Source organism: Ixodes scapularis, unplaced genomic scaffold (genome assembly GCF_016920785.2).
Source record: "Ixodes scapularis isolate PalLabHiFi unplaced genomic scaffold, ASM1692078v2 PGA_scaffold8__174_contigs__length_109621045, whole genome shotgun sequence".
Taxonomy (NCBI): domain Eukaryota; kingdom Metazoa; phylum Arthropoda; class Arachnida; order Ixodida; family Ixodidae; genus Ixodes; species Ixodes scapularis.
Genome location: NW_024609883.1, coordinates 69,385,515 through 69,408,662, shown reverse-complemented (window position 1 = coordinate 69,408,662; position 23,148 = coordinate 69,385,515). Strand labels below are relative to the sequence as shown.

At 46.7% G+C, this 23,148-nt stretch overlaps 2 protein-coding genes across 2 annotated transcripts in view; both read right to left on the bottom strand.

Moving 5' to 3' along the window:
- Positions 1–22,758, bottom strand: part of LOC120841476 (ATP-binding cassette sub-family C member 2-like) — a 57,866-nt gene extending 35,108 nt beyond the window's left edge. The window contains exons 1-6 of the mRNA XM_040501644.1: positions 22,501–22,758; positions 18,812–19,015; positions 17,699–17,845; positions 7,534–7,630; positions 5,957–6,159; positions 4,171–4,347 (exon numbers count right to left, since the gene is read on the bottom strand). Of these exons, the coding sequence (XP_040357578.1) occupies positions 4,171–4,347; positions 5,957–6,159; positions 7,534–7,630; positions 17,699–17,845; positions 18,812–19,015; positions 22,501–22,758 (1,086 nt within the window). The remainder of the gene's footprint in view (positions 1–4,170; positions 4,348–5,956; positions 6,160–7,533; positions 7,631–17,698; positions 17,846–18,811; positions 19,016–22,500) is intronic.
- Positions 10,663–13,568, bottom strand: LOC115321109. The gene is made up of 6 exons (XM_040501631.2): positions 12,734–13,568; positions 12,416–12,557; positions 11,913–12,204; positions 11,501–11,772; positions 11,358–11,440; positions 10,663–11,170 (listed from the first exon to the last, which is right to left on the bottom strand). Exons 3-6 carry the CDS (start codon positions 12,129–12,131, stop codon positions 10,722–10,724), a joined length of 1,023 nt encoding a protein of 340 aa, XP_040357565.1. The 5' UTR covers positions 12,132–12,204; positions 12,416–12,557; positions 12,734–13,568; the 3' UTR covers positions 10,663–10,721.
- Positions 22,759–23,148: the final 390 nt, after the last annotated feature.

The window sequence follows — 23,148 nt, the reverse complement described above, 5'->3', positions numbered from 1 at the left end:
ATGTGTCGCGATAGTATCTTGGAGATACTTCTGTGTATCTGTATGCCTGTATCGAGATATATTTTCAAAGTATAGTTGTATTTCAGTAGCGAAATACATTTGCGATATTTCGTTTTTATCGCGATACTCTACCGGGCTTAGGTGTTTAGTTTAGAGCACTGCACGGGCCGGAATTTCTAGGCCCGGCGCGACCCGGTCCAGAAGAGACATGACGCGTGCCCGGCCCGAGCCCGAGAAATTATTTAATTTCTAGGCCCGGTCCGACCTGCCCGGTAGAGAAAATGCCCGCGCCTGGCCCGAGCCCGTCAGAATTTCTAGGCATAAGCCCGAGCCCGGCCCGAGCCCGACCATTATTCTTATTACGAGCCTGAGCCTGGCCCGAGTCCGACAGATTATAAACTTGAGCCCGAAAAAGTTTGCAGGCTTTAGCCTTAAAAATGAAAGATGTTTACAACTTCCTGTAACACCGATTTAGAGCGCAGCTCTTGAGGAGGAGGAGGGGAGGGTACTGAGGGGAGGGTATTCCCCTCCTCCTCATCCGTACCCCCTCCTAGTCCCCCCCTCCTCCTTTCACGCGCAAAGCGCGCGTTGTCACGCTACGTTTCGGCGCGGTGCCGAAACGTCACGTGACGGTTCGGTGAAGTCACGGTGACGTTTCGGCACGTGACTTCCACCGAAACGTCACGGTGACGTTTAGGCACGGTGACATTTAGGCGCGGTGTATTGTGGGACGTTTCCCGTAACACACCGCGCGGTTTGGTCAACGCCGACGCCGCTCAAGTCAGAAACGGGCGCCTAAGAGCTACGTTCTAAAACTGTCTAAGCATAAAACTCGGACTCTCCCACTATGCTCGTGGAGTCCCATGCGTTTTCTTTTCTTCACTTAAAGGCTTTCCATGTGCAAGATGTTTCTTTATTATATTTTAACGGCGTTGTAGTGACCTTGCACTTTGCTTGTTTTGTTTTCATTGAACCTAAAAGATCAATGAGCACACTTTTTGTTATCAACAATCTAGAATTTGCTGTTCACGACTGCCCAGGCACGGTCCGAAAAGATTTTTGTTCAAGCCCGAGCCCGGCCCGGGCCCGAGAAAATCCGTCCTACCCGGCCCGAGCCCGGCCTGCGGACCGGGCCGGGCTCGGGCCCGGGCCGGGCTAGGCCCTTTGGGCTGGCCCGTGCCCTTATAGTGATCTAATCTAGTTACATTTGTTAACGAAAATTAACTCTCGGTTTATTACAATAAACTGAAAACCACTTTTTGCAAGAGGTCCCAGGATTTGTTATGTGAACCAGGTGCGCAACTCCCGCAGGTTGGAAGCCTGGTTTGCTAATAAAGTCACTGGGTCCAGAAAACGTAGCGCCATTGCCTTCCCTGCCTGCTAGCACAGACCTGGACACTAACGGATACTAACGTACAGACGACAAACCTCGCAAGGTGATTGGCTGATCGGCCCCAGTTGCCGTGGCAATCGCCAGTTTGGTCCATTGAAATCTTCGAAGCTTCGAAAGGGTCGTTCTGAACCAATGGCGCCAAGATCGCGATGGAGCATCATCGTACTGAAAGCGTTACTCGCCAAGATGCCAAGGTCCTTGGCTCTGTGCATGCAATCCACTTATCAGCCACGTTAATCTCCACGGATCCCTTAAAGTGGTATTCTTGTTCTTGCGTATTTAAAGACAAGAAAAGTATTTTTCAATGCCGCCAAGAACTGCACCACATGTAATGGTGGTGCGATGATGTGCGCTTCTTTCACCAGTGTGTGGATAACAAACTTTCGGTATGCCAATGTCTTTATAAAGCAACCTGTCACCGGGAATTTAGGTCGGCTCGCGAAGAATGGAGAGGTCAGAAAAAATTGCTCATTTCATGAACCAAAATGGCAATCATGCTGGTAGCTTTTGCGCAACTTTCCCAGGATTCCTCGATTTTAGTATATCGCAGTCACCAACATAAAAAAAAATGTGCTTTGAAGAACGGTCACTTGCAAGAATAGCAGGGTATGCTCGTCCCCAAAAGTCCTCTATTTTATTTAAATTTCGCAGAGCGACCTCTTGAAGTGAAGGCGAGTGTAAGGGAGGAAATAACCAGTGACGAAGAGTAGAGAAATTTAGAGCGCAGCCTGCGCGCGACCTTCTCCGGTCCAATGCAGAGTAGGCCTGGCTTTATTGTCCAGTCTGTTTGTCCTGGGCTGACTTCAGGCACACTCTCACGGCAAAATAGGGCTCAGTTTGGTGAGAAGTCATTTGTCAAGCCTCGGAATCAGTAATTGATCTCTAGTAGTTCACTAGAAGCAACTACGGTTTCCGTTTTTATTTTTAAGTGGCATTTGGGATTGTTCCAGTGAATATCTAAAACGTTTGCGACAAGGGGAGCTGCCTAAGCAGACGTAAAGAGAGCAATACGAGTACTACCACTGAGTTCGCTAAAAAACCCTAACACTTTCGTGAAAAAAAATTAATATTTTTGTATGAATTTTTATTGTGTTGCAGAATAACTTTTGGGTCGGTTTTGCAGCAGTATGTCGAGGATATTCAGTTACATAAAAACAAAATGTATCTCGGTATTTATTTTGATTTTTTTACATTGATCTTTTAAACTTCATGTATCTCACTATTTGCATTTCCGAATATTTTTTATTATCTCCGACCAGCCCTATCTGCAACAAGCCTTCTTCAGAGTATACGGTCGCCTTGGGTGTGATTCAAACCCGCCACCTAGAGATTCGTAAATATGGATATTGCCTTAACACGTAAAGGGCTAAGGTGTCCGGATTTACTTTTTAGAAATACGAAGAACAAAACTTCGCTCAACTTTGAAAATAATGTATTGACAATCGCAAGCAGGGTATCCGGCCGCCGCCATGTCTCGGCTCGTGTTAGCAAGTACTTGCATTTGCAAGCTTGAAAAGGCTACCTTCACGCACAAGCTGAAATGGATGCCTCAGTAGTCGGGTTTCCATGCCTGCAGTTGTGCTATATTTGTGTCAAAATCAATTTTTCTCTGCAAATATGAACAATCCTGATGTTACACATTTCTAAAATAGAGAACAGGAAGAATAAAAACAGAACATGTATACAGAATATACTCGCTGTTTTTTAGAGGCGAAGCTCCTTAGGGTCTAGCCTTGTCCGTCCGTCCGTTCTCACATAAAAAGAAAAAATGTTTGTGCAGTCGAGAGGATTCGAACCTGTGCGGGGAGACTCCAATGGATTTCTAGTCCATCGCCTTAACCACTCGGCCACGACTGCGGGACGAGTAGGGGTCTCTGAGATGTGGTAATAACTCAAGAGCTGGGGTTTCTGTCATGGATGAAACGTTGCGTGTAGCCGCTCGACGTCTATACAGGAGAGGGCGCTGCGGTCAAATGTTCAAAAGCGTATATAACCACGTTCCATACCACATATTCTCTTTCTGACATGGACTGTTAACTTAAGCGGTGGAGATGCGTTCCCACGGCTTCTAACGGATCTAAGCTGATCCGCTAGAAGAACCACTGGCTCTGCATTTCACCGACCATAAGGAAGTAATACTGAAGTCGAAATGCAACCCGGAACTCAGCACTACCTATGAGCAATAAAAAAAAAATCAGCACCATCAGCACTACCTATGAACAATAAAATCAGTATCATCAGCACCACCAGAGATCGCCCCAATCAACATCATTCACCACGTGGGGATGCGGTCATTTTTTTTCTTGCGGTTAATCTTTCTAGATCAACAAATCAACAACATCCTTATAACTAGGTCATTGTCAGAAACAAAAGTTAGTCGCTGGTTGGAAGATTATGAAAAGCAACCTCCTCTAGCTTAGGAGTAGCAACAGATGTTCCAATGATACTACTAATTATACCCATCGACAACTTAGGAAACGCTTCTAGCTTATTGTTCACGCTTCTAGCTTATTATGTTCACGCTTCTAGCTTTATGAATGGTTCTTCAACATTCTTATCAGCCAATGCTGCAATCTCATTGACTGTGGAGTGATGATGAGGTGCGGGGAACTCGCCACGTCATGCGTTTTTTTAAGCTGGCACTGACTGTACGTCTCTTAAAAAAAACCTAGTGCCACACTTGGTCTTCCAGGAGGCTCTTTCTTCATAAGTTGGGTTGCGAGAAGTAGGCAAAACCAAGTGTACAAGCAACATCACCAAACCGATAAAGTCTTCACCTTTTCTCCCACTTCGGTGAGGTCTCCCGCTGGAAAGCGATTCAAGTCGTTCACGAGCTGGCAGAGGTGCAGGACGCGCTCGTAGCGTTTAAGATCCAGTGGCTGGCCGAATAAGATGTTATCCCGAACGCTCATGTTATACACGGTCGCTATTTGGGGCACGTAGCCGATGCGTCCCTGCAAAGCGAGCACACCGGATCAATGTTTCATAACTTGCACTTCCTCTCCTGGTAAAAAAAAAAAAAAAAACCGATGTATCAGGCTACCAGAGTTAAGAGATCATACTCAAGCTTCTGGTAACTAATGACCAGGAGCTCAGGTGAGGACAATTAAGGCACCAGGGTTCCAGGGTTTAGAGGCCATACCTGAGTTTTTGGTGACTAACGACCAGAAGCTCAGGCAAGGATTAGGTACTACGCTTTCAGAGTTTAGAGACCACGCCTAAGCCTTTGGTGACTAACGACCAGAAGCTCAGGTGAGGACCGGTACCAGGCTTCCAGAGTTTAGTTACCACACTTGAGCTTTTGGGGACTAACGAACAGAAGCTCAAGAAAGGATGAGGTACGAGGCTTCCAGAGTTTAGATATCATATCTGAGCTTTTGGTGACTAAAGATCAGGAGCTCAGATAAAGATAAGGTACCAAGCTTCCAAAAATTAAAGACGATACCTGAGCTTTCGGTGACTAACGACCAGAAGCTCAGGTAATGATGATGTATCAGGCTTTCAGCGTTTAGAGACCATACCTGAGCTTTTGAGACTAACGACCAGAAACTCGGGTTAGGGTGAGATACCAGGCTTCCAGAGTTTAGAGACCATACCTGAGCTTTTGGTGACTAACGAACAGACGCTCAGGTGGGATGAGTAACCAGGCTTCCAGAGTTTAGAGACCATACCTGAGCTTTTGGTCACTAACGGCCAGAACGATGAGGTGACTAACGGGCAGGCTTCAAGAGTTTAGACACCATACCTATGCTTTTGGTGACTAATGGCCAGAAGCTGAGGTAAGGATGAGGTGCTAGACTTTCAAAGTTTAGAGACCATACATCAAGTTTTGGTGATTAACGATCAATCTGAAGCAAAAATGATGCATCAGGCTTCCAAACTTTAGAGATCATACTTGAGCTCTTAGAAACTAACGACCAGAAGCTCAGGTAAGGATGAGGCACCTGTATTTTAAAGTTTAGAGACGATATCTGAGTTTTGACGACCAACGATTAACGGTCATGCTCAGGTTAAGAACGAGGTACCATGCTTTTGAAGTTTAAATTCCACATCGGATCTTCTGGTTATTAGGTTGTTTTACGTTGTTACCCAATCGCGTGTCAAGAATATAGTGTGACCACCAATGCCTGGCAGTCGTTGAGCTATAACGTGACACCCTGTCAACCACCGTCACATGCTATGAGGACTCGATAGCTTTGTGATTTAAACACACATACAACAGAGGGCTGCTTCCAGAACTTCAAGACGCGTATGTACCCTTTTTAACTGCTTATCATACAGGAAAAAAAGTTACGGCCTCTGGGCTGTTGACAGGTGTGCTCAGACCGCTAATGCTCAGAACGTGTTCCATAGCTTAGTTGAGAAGAAAAAAAAAAAAAGGCAGCTCGCAGAAGGCATTGTTTGCGGATGGTGTATACCTGTTACACAAATGCAATATAAATAAATGCACTGCCGCCTCACGTGAATGTCATCAGGTTTTGTTTTTTTCGGACGGTCTCTTAAAATACAAAAAAAACGAAAATTGGTTATTTTGTTATATTTTGTTATAGTGAGTCAGTTTACCGTTACTTGAATTGATCCTTCGATGCGATGCATGTCGCCCATAATGGCGGCAAGGAGCGAAGACTTTCCGCTCCCTACAAACCCTACAACACCAACGAGGGTCCCCGGCTCAATGTCCAAGGATGTAATCTTGAGTCCAGAGCTGAGTTTCTGATTTCCATTCTGTGTCCAAGTGAAGGAGCACTTCTCCAGGTGCACGGAACCTAAGTCAAACCGAAAGAGTTCTGCCGTTCCAGAGAAAATGTCGTACAAGCATGCGTTCAGCTACAATTAATAAATATAAAGGTTTTTTCAAGCGTATACACCAAATAGTTGATTGAACTCTAAGCAAGAGTGCACAGCTTACCGCTAGAATCATAAACGGTATAGACGTTCATTAGACCGCATGTAACTTATTAATGAGATTAATCATGTAAACTAGTTACATATCTATAAGCCCATTGTTTATGGTGAACCGCGTTTGTCCAGAGGCACTGCGAATTCGCCGAAATCATTTTTCTAAAAAGCATAGCCTCTGTGCACGCCTACATCTATAGCCCATGGCTTCGGTGCATGTTGAAGTGAAAGCGTTCAACCTAAAGCGAAAGAGTTGTCTAAGTTAAAAGAATTTACACCTTCTTAAAGTTCAATACTTGGACACTAAATGCTTAATTAACGCAAATGGTTATTCAGGCATAGGCTCTATACAAAAAATAAATCGGCCTAACTTAAAAATTTCGTAAAATGCAATTTAGATGCGAAAGAACTTGATGAGTTTTCAACGAAAATCTATTTTTATTGGAATGAAATGCGTCGCAACAGCTGGCGAAGGAATGAGGATTATACAGGACTTCTCTTCGTCATCGACCTCTTTTATGCGGGCATGCATATTTTGTTTTCCTGAAATGCCTCCGCTCTTATTAGACCAGTCTATTATCGCGCAGTTTTTACCCCACCAAGCACACCACCTTCCTTCGCATGGGAGGAGGGAGAGAGACGCGAGTGTCATTAGCGCACCGCTTATCCCCACATCTATTTTTTATGGTGCTATGCCATTGGTCGCATTCACTATGACGTCAAACCCAGCTGTGCTCCGTTGCTGGTAATATCTCCCGTGACGAATTGTTACGGTGCGACCAGCGCCAACACGAGCAACGAAGGTTCGTGCAGGGTTCGCGTACAAAGCTTTCGCTTTAAAAATACTGTAAACAAATAGGTGCATAGATATTCGAATAAAATAAAGTTAGGGCTGCAGACGAGCTTATTATTGCGCACTATAGTCACCAGCAAGATGAGAACGCAAGGAAGGGGCTTCGGCTGCCCCACCTCCAGCATGAGATTTCTACCTTCGACAGTGCTTCGGCATCTCGTGCGCCTCGAGCAAGCGCGCGCACCCAAAGCAGGATTGAAGGCATGGATCTTTTGCTGGAGGCCGGGCGGTCTAAGGGTATGTAGTAGTTTCTGCACCGTATCCGAAAACGAAAAAAAGAGGGGCAATCGAGCGTTTGTGCAAACTTCGTCGTCATGTTATGTGCGAAGTACCAACTGCCACGTGGTAGCCACTCCCAAATTCGTCGTGAAGAAGTAATGAGGGCTACCTTTCCTGTTGCGCATCCCGCCTCGCCGTTTGGACCGGTTTTCCTTGTTGCTGCCCTCAGAACAGAATTTCACAATTCGCCTCAGACCGAGCGATACCTTAGAAAAGAAAGACATGCAAAAACTATTAGTGCATATCCTTTTGTGTGTTTGGCATGCATTTCATACTTTGAAAGCATCGCGTTCACGTAACTGGTTGCGCGGAGCATGGCGAGCTAGTTATCTGTGCTGTCGTCTCTGCTTCTTTGGGGCCTTGCTTTGCTGTGCGAACGCAGAAGTGACCGATTGTTCTTCAGCATACAAAAGACGCTTGCCGAGGGGGATTCTGCGCATGGCGTGCCGGTGTCCCCGGATCGCTTCGTCGGCACTGCGGCCGGTGTTCGAATCGGCGGCAGTTGGCGCGTACTCCACTGCCAAAGTCAAGCAGTCTGCGTCGCGGGATCCGCTGAGTCGCTTCACTACACGGCTGTGATTACGGTGATCTAAATTGGGTGAGTTGAAGCTTCCGACCCCACCCACGGCCGGAACCGGACTCGGGCCGCATACGCGTGGAACAATCTTGACATAAAGGCGCCACGAGCATAGAACGGGACAGCCTGGCGACAGCAGCAGCGGTCCACAGTTCAGGGGCTAATCTGTTCCTATATGCCCTTGCAGGTTCGTTGTCGTTACTTACTTTGTTTACGACATTATTAAGTCAGCCGCTGCTGCTACCTATGGCGCCTTGCCGTTTCAGCCAGTGATAACTTTTTTAAATGGCTGCGTCATTGAGTTTCAAGTGCAAAGATGAAATCCTCGATGATGAACTATCAATTTTATGTAGTGAGTGTGGGTACTCGTATCACCCTGGGAGTTGTTCGGGAACTTCTGAAGCAACACTGAAAACAAAAGGCGAGTCTTATCACAAAGCTTGGAAGCGCTCCACCTGTCGAGCTGCAAAACTGAAAGGCTGCGCGACCTGCAGGCAAAGACCAGATGGAGGCATATGGATAATGTTGGCGTTCATGAACAAAAAGCTAGATGACCTGCTAGATCTTGAGGAGGCAGTCGTAGCATAGAAGCGTCGGTCATTATGAATATCGGCACAGTATGACGGAATACTGAAAACCGTCACGGAACGCCACAAAGAGGTTAAAAATTTCAAAACTAGAGTTGAAATAATCGATTAACAGGACGAAACTATGGAACTTGACGAGTTAAAGCTGGAGCTTCATGACCTTAAATGGAGAAGTCGGAAGCTTAGTTTGGAATTCCGCGGTACACCAAAAACTGAAAACGAAGATCTGTTAAGCAAAGTGAACGAGGTGGCATGAAGTCTAGAAGTGCCTGAGAAATCGCTGTCAGGCGTAAAAATGGCGAGGATGTCTTTGTGGTAAGGAGTGTCGAAGAATTGCGAACCATACCGTCGTAGTTTTATACTGACGTCACTCATACTCTAGAATTTTTTATTAAACGCATGGTGACTTCTTCAATGGGAGAGAGTACGCCTCTCCTTCCACTACTTTCGGATGAGTTCTCATTGAGAAATAATATAATTTGCAAGTAAAGTGTTTTCATTTAATACACAGTCCGCAATAAACAAAAAAGCAGACATTGAATTGTTTTCTGAACAGTATGGTGTGTTCTTTGATATCATAATGTTTACTGAGGCCTAGTGTAACGACGATTCGGATGTTTTTCCCTTACGCTCCCATGATACACGTTTTAAACCGCACTTCAAAGCGCGGGGGGGGGGGGGGGGGGGGAGGATCGGCCGTTTTGATTAAAAGGATATCGATTGGGAACTACTGAGCAACTATTATCTTATGACAAAAGATTTAGAACTCTTGTGCTTACGTAGCAATAAAAAATGTATTCGCTGCCTTCTATCACCCACCGGACTGTAGAATATCATTTGTTTGCCATTATTTGTGTTTACAAATAAAAATGAAAGCCGTTTACAACTCCCTGTAACGCAGAATTTGAGCGCAGCTCTTGAGGAGGAGGAGGGAAGGGTACTGGGGGGATCAGTTGACCTCGGAAGGAGGGGGGGGTCACGTGACCTCGGGGGAGGGGTCACGTGACCTGGGGGTCACGTGACGATGACGTCATCAGTGACGATGACGATGACGATGCGGATGCCGATTACGTCATTGGCATCCTCATCGCCATCGTCATCATGACTGACGTCATCAGTGATGATGACGATGACGATGCGGATGCCGATGAAGTCATTGGCATCCGCATCGCCATCGTCACTGATGACGTCATCAGTGACGTCACTGATGACGTCATCGGCATCCGCATCGTCATCGTCATCATCACTGATGACGTCATCGTCACGTGACCCCCCCTAGGTCCTCCCGAAGGAACCCGAGGTCCTCCCGAGGTCCTCCCGAAGGAGCCCGAGGTCCTCCCGAGGTCCTCCCGAAGGAACCCGAGGTCCTTCCGAGGTCCTCCCGAAGGAACCCGAGGTCCTTCCGAGGTCCTCCCAAAGAAACCCGAGGTGCTTCCGAGGTCCTCCCGAAGGAACCCGAGGTCCTGGGGGGGTCACGTGACGATGACGTCATCAGTGATGATGACGATGACGATGCGGATGCCGATGAAGTAATTGGCATCCGCATCGCCATCGTCATTGTTACTGATGACGTCATCAGTGACGCCACTGATGACGTCATCGGCATCCGCATCGGCATCATCACTGATGACGTCATCGTCACGTGACCCCCCCCCTAGGTCCTCCCGAAGGAACCTGAGGTCCTCCCGAGGTCCTCCCGAAGGAGCCCTAGGTCCTCCCGAGGTCCTTCCGAGGTCCTCCCGAAGAAACCCGAGGTCCTCCCGAAGGACCTCGGGAGGACCGGCTGTACGACACGAGAGCGCACGACACAAGAGCGCAGACGGGAGAGCGCGCGACAGGAGAGCGCTGCGACACGAGAGCGCACGACGGGAGAGCGCCGCGACACCAGAGCGCACGACGGGAGAGCGTCGCGACTCGAGAGCGCCTGCCATTAGAGCGCGCGTCACGAGAGCGCATGTGCGCGCCTTGTTTTCTCGAATCGAACGCCTTACGTCATTTTATTGGCTGAGCACGCAGACCTGTGGGAAGTCTAAAAAATACAATTTCCGCAAACTAGTAATGAAGACGCAAGATACAGAGTTTCGGAAATATAGTTGTTTATCAATTTCCGTTCCATAGTACTAAAAAAAAATTTCAAAGACTGAATGATTGCGCGACACCGCGGAGGTACTCTAGCATGCACCTTTGGTCGTACTCTTCAACCAGCTTGCTCTGATTCTTTGCTACGCGGACGTAGGTGGCCTTGCTGCTCCTTTGAGGCTCTCCGCGAAGTACATCTGCCAGCTTCTGCTCTGTCAAGCTCTGCTCCCTTAGGAATGCGGCCACTAGCTTGTACGTGTCCGGATGATGCAGCCCCAAGGACTTCTGGAATGCATTGTGCCAGGACTCGACGTGGTTGTTGGTCCTCGGGAGCCCTTCGGTGATCCGTTCGTAGCAGCTCCAGAAGTCATGCGGGAAAAGTGCTGGCCTACGCGAGCGGCTCCTTCCGATGCTGGAGCCCACGTACGTCCTCTCGAAGTAATCGAACATTTTGTTGAGGCCGTCGTCTGTTGAGGGAGCATCGTCTTGGAGCTCTTCCAGTCCTGGACACAAACAAACGCAAAATGCTGATAATTACAAAAGCAATGTACATAAATTCTTAAACTAAGACCAGATTTAACGAGAACCAATCCAGACAAGTAACGGAAATCAGTCTTGCACGACGTTGATATGACAACGAGGCTGGCAACGCACGAAGCCTTGCCCGCCTGTACTAAAAATTCTCTTTACCTCGCGCAATGTCACCGGGTCGAACAAACGCCAGTGCCGGTATCATGCTCACTCTTCTTCGGAAGTCACCGTCCTCACGATATCTGCGTAGAAAATTTCATACCTGAGAGGTCAATAATTACTTGTTATTTTGACTGATTTACCTGACGATGAGGTGCTCCTCCTGCATCCGACGAACAAACGACTGTTTTAGGTGGAAGAAGCAGCCCGTCACTTTGGCTGTCGGGAACACCGACTGAAAAGCTCGCTTGGCCGTCACTTCAAAATCCATCATTAACGTCTGAGGTGACAGTCGGGGGCAAAGTTCCTTGAGTGTCCTGAAAACGCGCCCGTAGGCTTCCTGGCTCCGTTTGGTCATCAGGCAGTAGACTAGCGGTAGCACCTTGCCATGAACAAGTCCGTGGATGGTACAGACCTGCAAAGTAAGGGCGCACTATTTTGGAAGCGGCACGATGAGATGGAAGCGTCGCACTGTAGTCACATACAAATTTTTAGAACAAAAATTTAAAGCCGCCAGGTCTTACATATGTAGAGCAACATAGGCGTGCGTCGTACCTGATGGAAGAGCGACGGCGAGACGTCGAAAGTGCCATCGGCGAACCAGTCAGCGTACTGGCTGAGGAGTCGAAGGTTCTCGTCCGTCGCAAACATGAATAGGCGATCTTTGTCTTGTGCGCCAGAGTCATACAGCAAGAACGATCGCCCGTCTGGAAGCGATTCAAGCCAGCTGGGGAGGTCGATCTCGTGAATATGCTGTGGAGCAGGCAGCGACATGTTTAAGGCGCGGCGTGCCCTTGTGCTGAGCGGGCCAATGCGCTTACCGAGGGAAGCTTCAGCCGCTCAGAACCTGTAATTAAATCGTCAATTTTCTGCACTTAGAAACACCACGAAAGTATTTGGGGCTGCTGGAGAGAGAGAGTGAGAAAACAAACTTTTATTTTTATCCTTTTTAGTTTAGGTCGTTGTCTATAAATTTATAGGATTCCTTGCGATGACGACGACCACGATTATCTAAAGAACTTGTTTAGTTAGAATCCTGGTGAAATATCTCTGCTTACTTGTTAGGCCACTGGTAGCTTGCGCAATCATCATTCGCGGTTGATAATCGGTTGTCCTGGCTTTCTGCTTGACCGCAGCAATCACTTCCTCTGCCCGACAGACATCGTGATTCGGCAGGTGACCCTGGTGCTCGCCGGTGGTCTGCGCAAGTGTGCAGATATATTAAAAGTATGTTATTATAAAAATGGCACACTGAAGGCGACTCGGTGGTGGCACTCTGAAGGCGGCGTACGTAAGAGCTCGATCGCATAATCGAGTTCTGACAAATCAAAAATTCTAGAGACAGAAGTTTTATGGTACAATAACCGTTTGCTTACCTTGACGAGGGTCAGTGCACTGTCCCACCCCGCTGTTGTGGCTCGACCGCTGCAGCTTTTTTTCGAGCACCTCCATGTCCTCTGTCCGGTGTTCTCGTTCAGTCTATCCAGGCGATAGGAATAACCATTGTGTTGCAAAAGTGGATGATCTTTCTTGGACTTTGTGATCGATAGCATTTCCACGTCCAGAACAGCACTCCGTTGGAAGATCCGACTTAGTCGTCACGAACGCCCGCAGTGCCCAGCTCCCCTTTTATATTCGCCTCTATACCCATGGTTGACGATTGATTAACCTTGGAAGGGTTTCTCCCAATAACGATAGGTGTTATTGGTGGACAGTTTGACCTTTGTTACGTATGAACAAAGGCCGACCGACATGGAAGTTGTAACCCCTTTCACCGTATCTCCAGAATCGTGTCCCGGAACTTCGCGTGTGCCTCCTTAGAAAATTCGGGTTAAACCTGAACGTTTAAATTAACCCGCTTTCCAGTGAAAGAACACACAGGTTGTCCTCTCCAATGCTTGTATTTCTTTCGTTCAGGTTTAGTGCGACGAAGAGATCGTCTTTCCATTGTTCTCCAAAGTTATTTTCGAACCTGTGAAAAGAAGCAGCCCTTTGTTCAGAGATAAGTGGAAAGGGAAAGAGGTCTTAGGGTTCACGTTCTCATGAACTGCATTCAATTTTTCAGTGTCAAACGTTCTTCAAACAATACAGTTAATGTCCAGGCGAGCTGGGGATAGTTAATCATGATGTGCAAACGGGAAAGTGAGGCGGAAAATTTGGACACCATGAAGCCGAAGAAAAACTACAGAAGAAGACGTCTCTAACGCAGCTAACCCGTTTTTAGCAGGACCAAAACGTTTTACGGTATATGACCTTGTCCTTTTTGTTTTTCTGTGTGTCCGGTAATTGCAAAGGGTATGTCCGCGGAATGTTTGGTTACATTTTACGGCGTTTAGCCGTACAATTGTATTTTTTAAACTTCCCACAGGTCTGCGTCCTCAACCAATAAAATGACGTAAAAATCGTTCTATTCGAGAAAACAAGGCACGCACATGCGCTCTCGTGACGCTCGCTCTAATGGCAGGCGCTCTCGTGTCGCGACGCTTTCCCGTCGTGCGCTCTGGTGTCGCGGCGCTCTCCCGTCGTGCGCTCTGGTGTCGCGGCGCTCTCCCGTCGTGCGCTCTCGTGTCGCAGCGCTCTCCTGTCGCGCGCTCTCCCGTCGGCGCTCTTGTGTCGTGCGCTCTCGTGGCGCCCTTCCGGGAGGACCTCGGGGTCCTTCGGGTCCTTCGGGGTCCGAGGTCCTCCTTCGGGAGGACCTCGGGAGGACCTCGGTTTCCTTCGGGAAAATTTACCCATAACGCACCGCGCGGTTACGCCGATAGCGACGGCGACGGCGACGCCGACGCCGCTCAAGCCGGAAACGGGCGCCTAAGAGCTGCGCTCTAAATTGAACGCAACGTCATTCGTGGGAACCATATAAACATTGATATGTCTTCTGACAGTGCTTCGTAAAAGGGAATGGAGAACTTAGTTACCATCTACATATGTGTCAACACGATTGTTCATCCCACAAGAATTACTTTACACAGTCCAAAACTATTTTAGATTTGTTTATAACTAATTTTCATACAGATCGAGTGAACACTGGAGTTATAAGTTGTGACCTGAGTAACCATCTTCCCATTTCTGTGTGGGCTAAGCATAATATATTTCGAAAACTAATGAAATACCAACCTGCAGTTTTTCAACGCATAGGCAAAAATAGCCTCAATGCTTTTAGACGGGAGATTGCAGCTATTGTTTGGGGTACGGTTCCTACGCAGGAAAGTCTACGGTTTTTACTTTCTATATATTCGTAAAAATATTGAAAAAAAGATTCGTAAACCATGGTTAACTTCCCATTTGATAAAAAAAATAGCAAGAAAGTTGTAATATATAAACGTCTCGTTAAGACACGCGACCCGCATACTCTAAAGGAATTTAAGGCTTAGAGGAACAGCTTGACTAAAAAGCTAGAGAATGCCATAAAAATGTTACTTTTCTTGCGTATTTTCGTCGGCAAATGGTCGCACTGTCACAATGTGGAAACATCTCGGTTCGATGGTGAACGGGGCTCCTGTATCGGGTATCATCGAAGTATTGCAGTATGGAGGTTTAAGTTTAACCAGTCGAGAATTGGCAAATGTATTTAATGGACATTTCGTAAGTATATCTGTTAGTGCCAATAGCAAATTGCCCTTCCAAATATACTTGTGAGAGGAACTGCAGATCTATTTTTAGAATCAATTGTCACTTCAGAAATCACTAATGGGATTATGCACCTGAAAAATATCGGCAGCTGCAGACATGTATGTAACGAGTTACTGCTACCTACTTTTCTCGGTAATGAGTAACGTACTAATTTAATTCTTTGAAAAAGAAACGAGTAACGTACTTAGTTACTTTTAAGGCCAAGATACCAGTAACGGTAAACACGAAAAGGCACAGAGTCGGTTGTCAACCTCGAACATTAGAAGCAGAGAGCACAAAAGACGGAGGGGAATCCCGGATTCGCCAGCTTTTCCTGAAGCACTGCGGTGTTGTTCATTTGAGCGCGTCAGTAGAACGACTCTTCAGCGTCGCCGGAGATGTATCGTCAGTGAAGCGGGTAAACATACTTGATGAAAACTTAGAGAGGCAGCTACTGCTCAAGTGCAACGACCACTGAAAATAAAGCAATAATCCATGAAACAAAAGCAGTTCTGTTTTTGGTCATCAATGTAGCGAGAAAAGTAAGTCACTTCTTTTGAGGTACAGTAACGCGCTCCTTTTCAAAATCGGTAACGAGTAACATATTTATTTACTTTTTGAGCGAGTAACGGAATTTAGTTACTCTTCTGGGTAACGTGTACTTGTCTGGGTATCTGCGATGCTAATGGAATGTGAATTCGCTCAATTAAGCACGTTGTTGCACAAAACGCTCCCATTCTAACCTACATGTTTAATCTTTCTTTGGAATCTTCCGTTTCCCAGAAGAATGCAAGTAGCGAAGGTGTCTGTACTGTACAAAAAGGGAGATAAAATCAGTTAGGTAACTATAGACCTGCTTCTATACTTCCCGTGTTTTTCAAAGCTTTGGAAAAGTTACTATATCATCGTTTACCAGACGTTTCGAATAAATATGGCCTCATAACGTGATCGCGATTTGGTTTTAGGAAAAAGTGCACAACAAAGACAGCCCTTCTTGATCAAAAGAAATTTATTTTGGAAAAGTTCGAAAGCAAAAAATTAGTTAAAGGGGTGTTTTTAGATTTTACAAAAGAATTTGAGTGTCTTAGTTACGAGGTCGTACTCAAAAAGCTTGAAAATAACGCCATTCGCGGACATGCCCTACTGTTTTTACAGTCACACCTACAACATCGCCACCATTATGTTAACAGTAACGGTCATTATTCCACTCTACGGTCTATTGAGTCAGGTGTACCACGAGGAAGCATATGGGGGCCTTTTTTAATTTATACATAAATGATATCATCAGCGTTAATAATTAGGCGAAATTTATATTATGTACCTAGATGATACAAGCATTTTTTTTTCTGCGTAAGGCTGTGACGAATTAAACAATATGGCAAACTTTATCAAATATAAAAAGCTGGGCGGACTAAAGATTATTATTAATAAAACGAAAGCGGCGATTTTTTGACCAAAATTAAAGCTTCTGGCTTTATCTAAAATCCTCCGCTATGGTTAGTCTCCCACTGAAATTGCAAGTTGTTTCAAAACACTAATGTGTTGTTTTTATATTTTTAGCGAGACAATGAGCTGGAATAGTCATATAAGCTGTATTATTCCAAAGCTTGCTCGGTAGTGGGGAACGTAAATCGCTACCGATCTATTCTATCTACGAGCGTTAAATTGTTACATTATAAATCACTATTCTACTTCTACTTAACGTATTGTCATCTTGTTTGGGGCACAATAACAACAACTAACACTGAAAAACTATGTTTGCTGCAGGAGACAATACTGAGAAAAATATGTAATGTGCCATATGGCTTCCATTCTGCCGATTTTTTTAGAACTATGAGAGATTTAATATTTACAAATTATATCACACACAATGTGTACTAGTTTTAAAAGCGAAAGAATACCGGGCTCGGGCTTTCTAGAAAGAGTTGCGTTATTAAGGGAGTTTTCTCCACCGTACCCTACCCGTAACGCAGAGAAAGGGAGGATGGTCTCGCAGCAAACAAATCATGGCAATCAAATGTTAAATTTTACACTTCCACATTTAACTTTCAAGGACATGCGCTTATATTTCTGCACATGATTATTATTTTAGTTTCACGTTTTGTATGTGGGTGAGCCTTGGTTTGTACGAATATAAACAGTGGACGCGAGATGTCTGTATCGTATAAGTTGTCTTTTTATACTTTCCGCATGCTTGCTTTTGAGCAGTGTTAAGGGGCCAAGGACCAATCAAACTGCCTACTGCAGCTTTTTTTTGTCTCCATCATATTTGATGGAGGTAAACGTGTTTTAATCCTTTAGTATTATTATTATTCATATTATTATTATTAACTATGAACAGCTTTTTGATGACCTGCTGCAATGCCGTTTGTTCAGCAGCATTTGTTTTTGTCTGGTCGGTAACGCTACAGCTCGCAGAAAAACTCGATTTAACAAGGCTTGTTCATTATGTTCGCTAGCACGTCCGCCAGCACATTCGTGACAGGCTGGCGACATAGCCCTTTGCAAATATATTTCGTCACTTTCTTCGCTTTGCCCATTTCAATTAAAATTGATTTCGTGCTTTCTTTACGTGCATCTAATATTGCCAGCGCCACTTTGCATTCTTGTCAATTATGCTAAATAGGCTATAAAAAGACTGCTCTAACCCTCCTCGCTGGGCTTATTGTAGATGTTTCTTTGGCGATGTGATGGTAGGCATTCCAACGCGGAAGAAACGTGATTGCACACACCTGACTCCTTAAGCGCAACAGCGACGAAGCTCCGTTGGTGACCATGTCGCTCAGTGACAGCAAATAGATACAAGAGAAAGACAACGATGGCGTAAGTGCCAGCGTTGGTTCAAGAAACGTCATAGCACCGAAGAGCAGGATGGTCATCTGGAAGACAACAAGATGTTGATTGACCATTTGCTTCACGTGTAATGCATAATTATGTACACGAACAAATCACTATGATATCTGAAGCCCTGGTAAGAACTTTAAAATTATCATCCTGCAAGCCTCCAAGCAGCTGACATGTTTCAGAGAATTAGCTTCATATGGGCCCCGAAGGAGCTAAGTTTTTTCACCAACCTCGGTCGCCATCTTTGGGCATCTAGGAGGTTCCTTTTTTAATGACATATATAAGGTTACTTTAGGGCTAAGTGAGGACCAACGCAACACTGACAATGATTAGGACGCAACGAATTATCTTATAATTTTAAAATCCACAGGACGACCCGAACAAATTGCTCGGTCAACTGTGCCTTCTGAGTCAGTCACATGGCGTATTTTGTCCTTGGGGCAGAACATATTGCAGTGCGGGTTTTGTTTCTGAAACAGCGCTTATCCAAGGCATAGAACAGTGTAACTGTAGGCTTTCAGTTAAGGACTTTGTTCGAATGTCTTGTACTTGGGTAAGCTAGGGGTGGACACTTTTACCTTAGCTAAAACTCTGCCCGCAAGAGAAGATTGCATTGGAGGGTCACAGCACCGTAACTTCCTCTGTCGATCCCGAAATGGTTTGAACGCTATATATGTTTATCGGTCAATTTCGCGCCAATGTGGCACGAGCCTAGTTCAATTAGTTCAGTCGGGGTGCGCACCGTGATACTTCAATATACTCGGTGCCTGCGCCTCCCTCCGTTTTCTAGCAAACGCGAAAAGACGACGAGCGATCGACGGTGAACTTTAGACGCTACTTGACTGACGCCATCGGATCGTAATGTCGTCAGATCGTCGGACTTAAAGGAAAACAGAGTGTGAATTCCTTCAGAAGACAGCGACGATCTGTCCAGCATAGAATTCGCGGGGATGGTTTTCACGCGAGCAGGTCTTTTTTCACGAGTACTCCATGAAGCGTACCACCGAGCTGGAGGCGCCGTAGAGCGAGTCGATGATGCCGTCAAGGAGGTTGATCTGGAACAGATGCGCTGTCTCGGCGTCCCTGGACAGCTGAATCTTGGCCATGTGGGCGTCCTCCCAGGCGTACATTTTCACCAAGCGCACAGAGGAGAGGAGGTCGCACATCTGCTTCAGCCGCTCGTCCCGGGCCTTCAGCGCACGTTTCTGGAGGACGGTACGTAAATAGAGGTCACTTCTATTTAGGTTCCTGTACAACTGTTGTTGTGTGGTTAATAAAAAGTATTTTCTGGATTCGGGCGGGTTTGTTACAGTGCTTGGAACGCATCTGCGACATGATTGTTCAGCGTCTTATCCCGCATACTCATCAAAAGGTGTCCCGAAGTAGCAACAAATAACATCACAGTCACCGGCGTGTCATGTTAGAGAGCCTAGATCGTAAAAAAAGTTACATCTCTAATCATGGGGAGCGCTTATATCACTTTAATGGCGGACGCCCCTGGCGAAGGCTTTTCTCAAGTGCGCATGCGCGCTGCGTTTTCGCGCGCCAAGGAGAAAAGCAAGCGGAAAGGCGCAGACGCTCGCAAACGACCAACGCGTTCGGCACATTCTCGTAGCTCCCAGAAACCACGTGACCCTGATCGAACAGTCGGAAACTCTTTAATGCAGGCTCTCTATGTCATGTAGTCGGATGTCGGGAACCCGGCGTTTGGCGCCAGAAGTCCCGGCCGAAAGCAACGGCGTCATAGTGAATGTAAAGAATTGAAGACATGAGCGGTGAAAGTAGGCGCCGCGCGGCGCCGGCCGCTCTCCGCTACGCCGAGCGCAAGTTCGTCTGCTTTTGCAGGGGTTATGGTGACGGCAGAACGCCGAGCTCTGATTGGCTCTGATCTAAAGACAGTGGGTAGACCTGACGTCACCGCAACTCCTGCGCAAGAAGCGGACGATTTGCTCTCCGCATAGGCGCGCCACAGGCGCACCGCGCGGCTTTATCTGTATCGATCAGATCCCAGCGACGCTGCGCCGCGCGGAAGTGACGCATAGGGACGCCAGCACCGGTTGCTACGATAATGCCGCGGTGCGCTCGTTTTCATCGCTCATCTGTTCCCTGCTTAAGTGTCGCTGTCGTCGCGGACTGCACACTCCTGCTTGTTGAAGCTTCCGTGGACTGCCACGCCGGAGAGCGACCTGCAGCAAAACAGGCGTCTATCTATTATCGCTGCTGTGACAACGCCACGATCGCGGCCGGGGAGGACGTGGCACTTACGACGCCGTCGGGTTGAAAATCAGGAGACCCCTTTTTAAGGCGAGGTAAAGAAAATAGTTCGGGAAGCTTTCAAGGCATCGTAGCTTCACTAGAGTCAACTGTTGACCAACACACTGTTCATCAAGAAGCCCGCGTTTGCCCACACCGGGTGTGGACATTGAGCGTGCACAGAAACCAGAGTCGCCTGAGGCGAAGCATCGTCACACGCGCAGTACCACCAACAGCAGCGCCACCGCACCGGGCTAACGTCAGAGAGTTGAGTTGATCTATAGTCGCTGCCGGCTAAGGAATACAGAAAGTGGAAAGTCCCGAGCGATCTGTTATCAGCCAATCAAGTTGCGGCATAAGCCGAAAAGAACATCGAAGGATGATCCACGAAGCAAGAATCCCGAAGATAATGCCGAACGCAAGTTGGTCTGCTACTTGCGCAGGGGTTGTGGTGACGTAAAAATGCCGACTTTTGATTGGCTCTGATTGGACGAATAGGGGGTGCGACCTCAATGCTAGCTGCCCTAAGGTCTAGCCACTATCGTTTCAATCGAGCGAATCGGAGCTCGGCGTTCTTACACCACCGCAACCCCCTGTGCAAGAAGCAGACCAATTCGCGCTTCGGATAAGCCATGGCTTGCGTCTCTTAAAAGACGCACGCAAAAGAAACTATTTTTTTTAAACAGCCTGGATTGAAAAAGGATGCCATAAAATTACTTTTCCTAAAAAAATTAATTTTTAGAGCTATATTTACGGCGCGAGACGAATTCGTAGTTGGCGCCTGAGGGAGCCCGCAGAAATGTGATTACGAGAGTCACGTGACTGGCCACTAAGTCACATGGTGCATGCGCTGTTTCGCGAGATTTTATGGGCTCTAAAAGGCAGTTATCAATCGTCGTTTTAGGTGCAACAAAAAATTAAGATTAATAACAACTTTTAGAAACCTTAGGAAGCTCCCGAAACAGCGCTAGCACCACGTGATAGACCTGTGTGCAGGTCAGAAATTGACGGCGGCGGCGCGCCGGAGTGTTTCCTTTCGGCGGCGGCGTGAAGAAAAATTGCTAAGTAATGATGACGATAATCACTTTTCCAGGGTTATTTTCGTTAGTAGGACTTGTGAAGTTTTTTGTTTTTTTTAAGCGATAGTTTTACGGGCTACACTTTGCAGATATTTCGATCTCGTCCGTTGTTGTCGCCGCTAAGGAAAAACACTTATCTCCGCTCTTGGCGTGAGGCCAGGGCAGTCGTGTTTTCCCGTCGGCCGCGGTAAGCGGAGAGCCCTGGCATTCCGCCAGTAACGATGCGAGGAGAGAAAAGTCTTCCGTGTCGTCTGCTTGAAAGACTTGTTTTCAAACATTAATCGCGTTATGCGAAATCCCACTTTGTCAGTATCCAGTTGCTACGCGTAATGTTGGATGGTTTTAGAAACTTCCAGCTTGTTCACTCACCTACTTCACGGATCAGCGAGCACTGGTGGCGGTCGTCAGTGGCATCTACGACGCCAACTCCGACGGCTCTGACAATTAACCACGTCGCACGTCCGTCTTCAGGTACGTGACGGCACCCTTCCATGCGCATTGTGCGACCATGCTACAGCTATTGCTTTCGTTTCTTCGCGCATTGTGGCCGAAAAATACGACTTGTTTATATGTTAAACAATATCTGAAATTACTTTATGCGTAAAAAAAGATAAAAAAAAAAAGAACGCGTTGAGTCGCCGGCGCGCTGCGCTTAGCGTGCGTGGCGGTCTGGGGACTTCAGCGGTGGTGGCGACGCACAGGTCTACCACGTGACTAGTGGTCAGTCACGTGACTCTAGAAGACAGCTCCCGTGGGCGTCATCTACAAATTCGTTTCGCGCCATAAATATAGCTCTATTTCTATTTTTCCTTTGAAATTAAATTTATGACACTCTTTTTCTTCCAGGCAGTTTAAGAATTTTTTTCCTTTACATATGCTTTTTTAAGTTTCCAGTGACTATGAGAAGAACAACGCCTGCCGGTGCCAAATAAAAATGCGGAGAAAGCGGTCGCTTTTGTTGTTAAAGCCGCTAACTTCGAGATCCACAACAACCACCGCGTATTTCAATCTTCTTGTGATTCCGTAATAAATCGACAAATTTTTGTCTCGAAATGTGCCATTAAATCTTGATCTAAAGATTTTGACTCAATATTAAACGTTGGTAGAAATATTTTTGTGAGGGCACCCGTTTCCGCACGCAAAATTTAGAAATCCATTGCAAAACACGGATCACTCTGCGCATGCCGGCGTTCCCATGACGGCTTCTACTATCGGTCACGCGATGACGTTGGTTACCTCTGCCACACTGGCATCGAGACACCTTACCGCCTACCACCTCCTAACACTTCCTGGATACTATCCTTACTTAGCTCGACCATACTGTCGCTTTTAAGATGACGTCCTGCGCTTGGACATACCCAGAGAAAGCTTTGAACCCCGGACACTGGAAGGGGCAGTAGGACAGCACCGAAGATCCAGGCGAGGCAGAAAAGGACAGGGCCGAGCCCGACCCGTGCCACGAGCATCACCAGGACGACGGGGTAGCAGAAGAGACCGAAGAGCGGAATGGGAACCAGGAACAAACTGGTGGCAAGCTGGAAACAGTCGACCCCGAGGATGGACACCACGTAGCCGGGTGGGTTGTTGGTCCGCGCTGTGGGCGACAGCTGCGTCATCTGAGCGAACAGCGCGTGGAAGAACAGTCGCAGAAACACTTAACTGGAGCCCACAGCCGGTTTGCTGATCGCTTAAACTATTTCACTCAGCGGCTAACTTATACACAATGAGCATTTTAAAGTCACGGAACCGGTTTCACGAGAGCAAAAAACTAAATATATACCTAGCGTTATTAAAAAGAAAGGCGAAGAGGCCTGCAATGTGAGTGAAATTAACCAATTTTTTTCCTATCTGAAATTGATTTCTGCGGATTATACTCCGAGTGCTGACTATAGTCTGGAAAATACGGTAATTTCGATAGCACTTCATGGCATTTCTCAAACGTTATTGCTTTTCACGGATTTCAGAAGGTTCGACCCGCTTAGAAGGGCGGTTTCATTCGAAATCGA

Excerpts from the sequence above, each read along its gene's own strand:
- LOC115321109 (XM_040501631.2), bottom strand. The coding sequence starts at position 12,131 with ATGTCGCTGCCTGCTCCACAGCATATTCACGAGATCGACCTCCCCAGC. Across the intron at positions 11,773-11,912 it reads CGCCGTCGCTCTTCCATCAG|GTCTGTACCATCCACGGACT; the intron begins GTACGACGCACG and ends CTTACTTTGCAG. Across the intron at positions 11,171-11,357 it reads ACCCGGTGACATTGCGCGAG|GACTGGAAGAGCTCCAAGAC; the intron begins GTAAAGAGAATT and ends GTTTGTGTCCAG.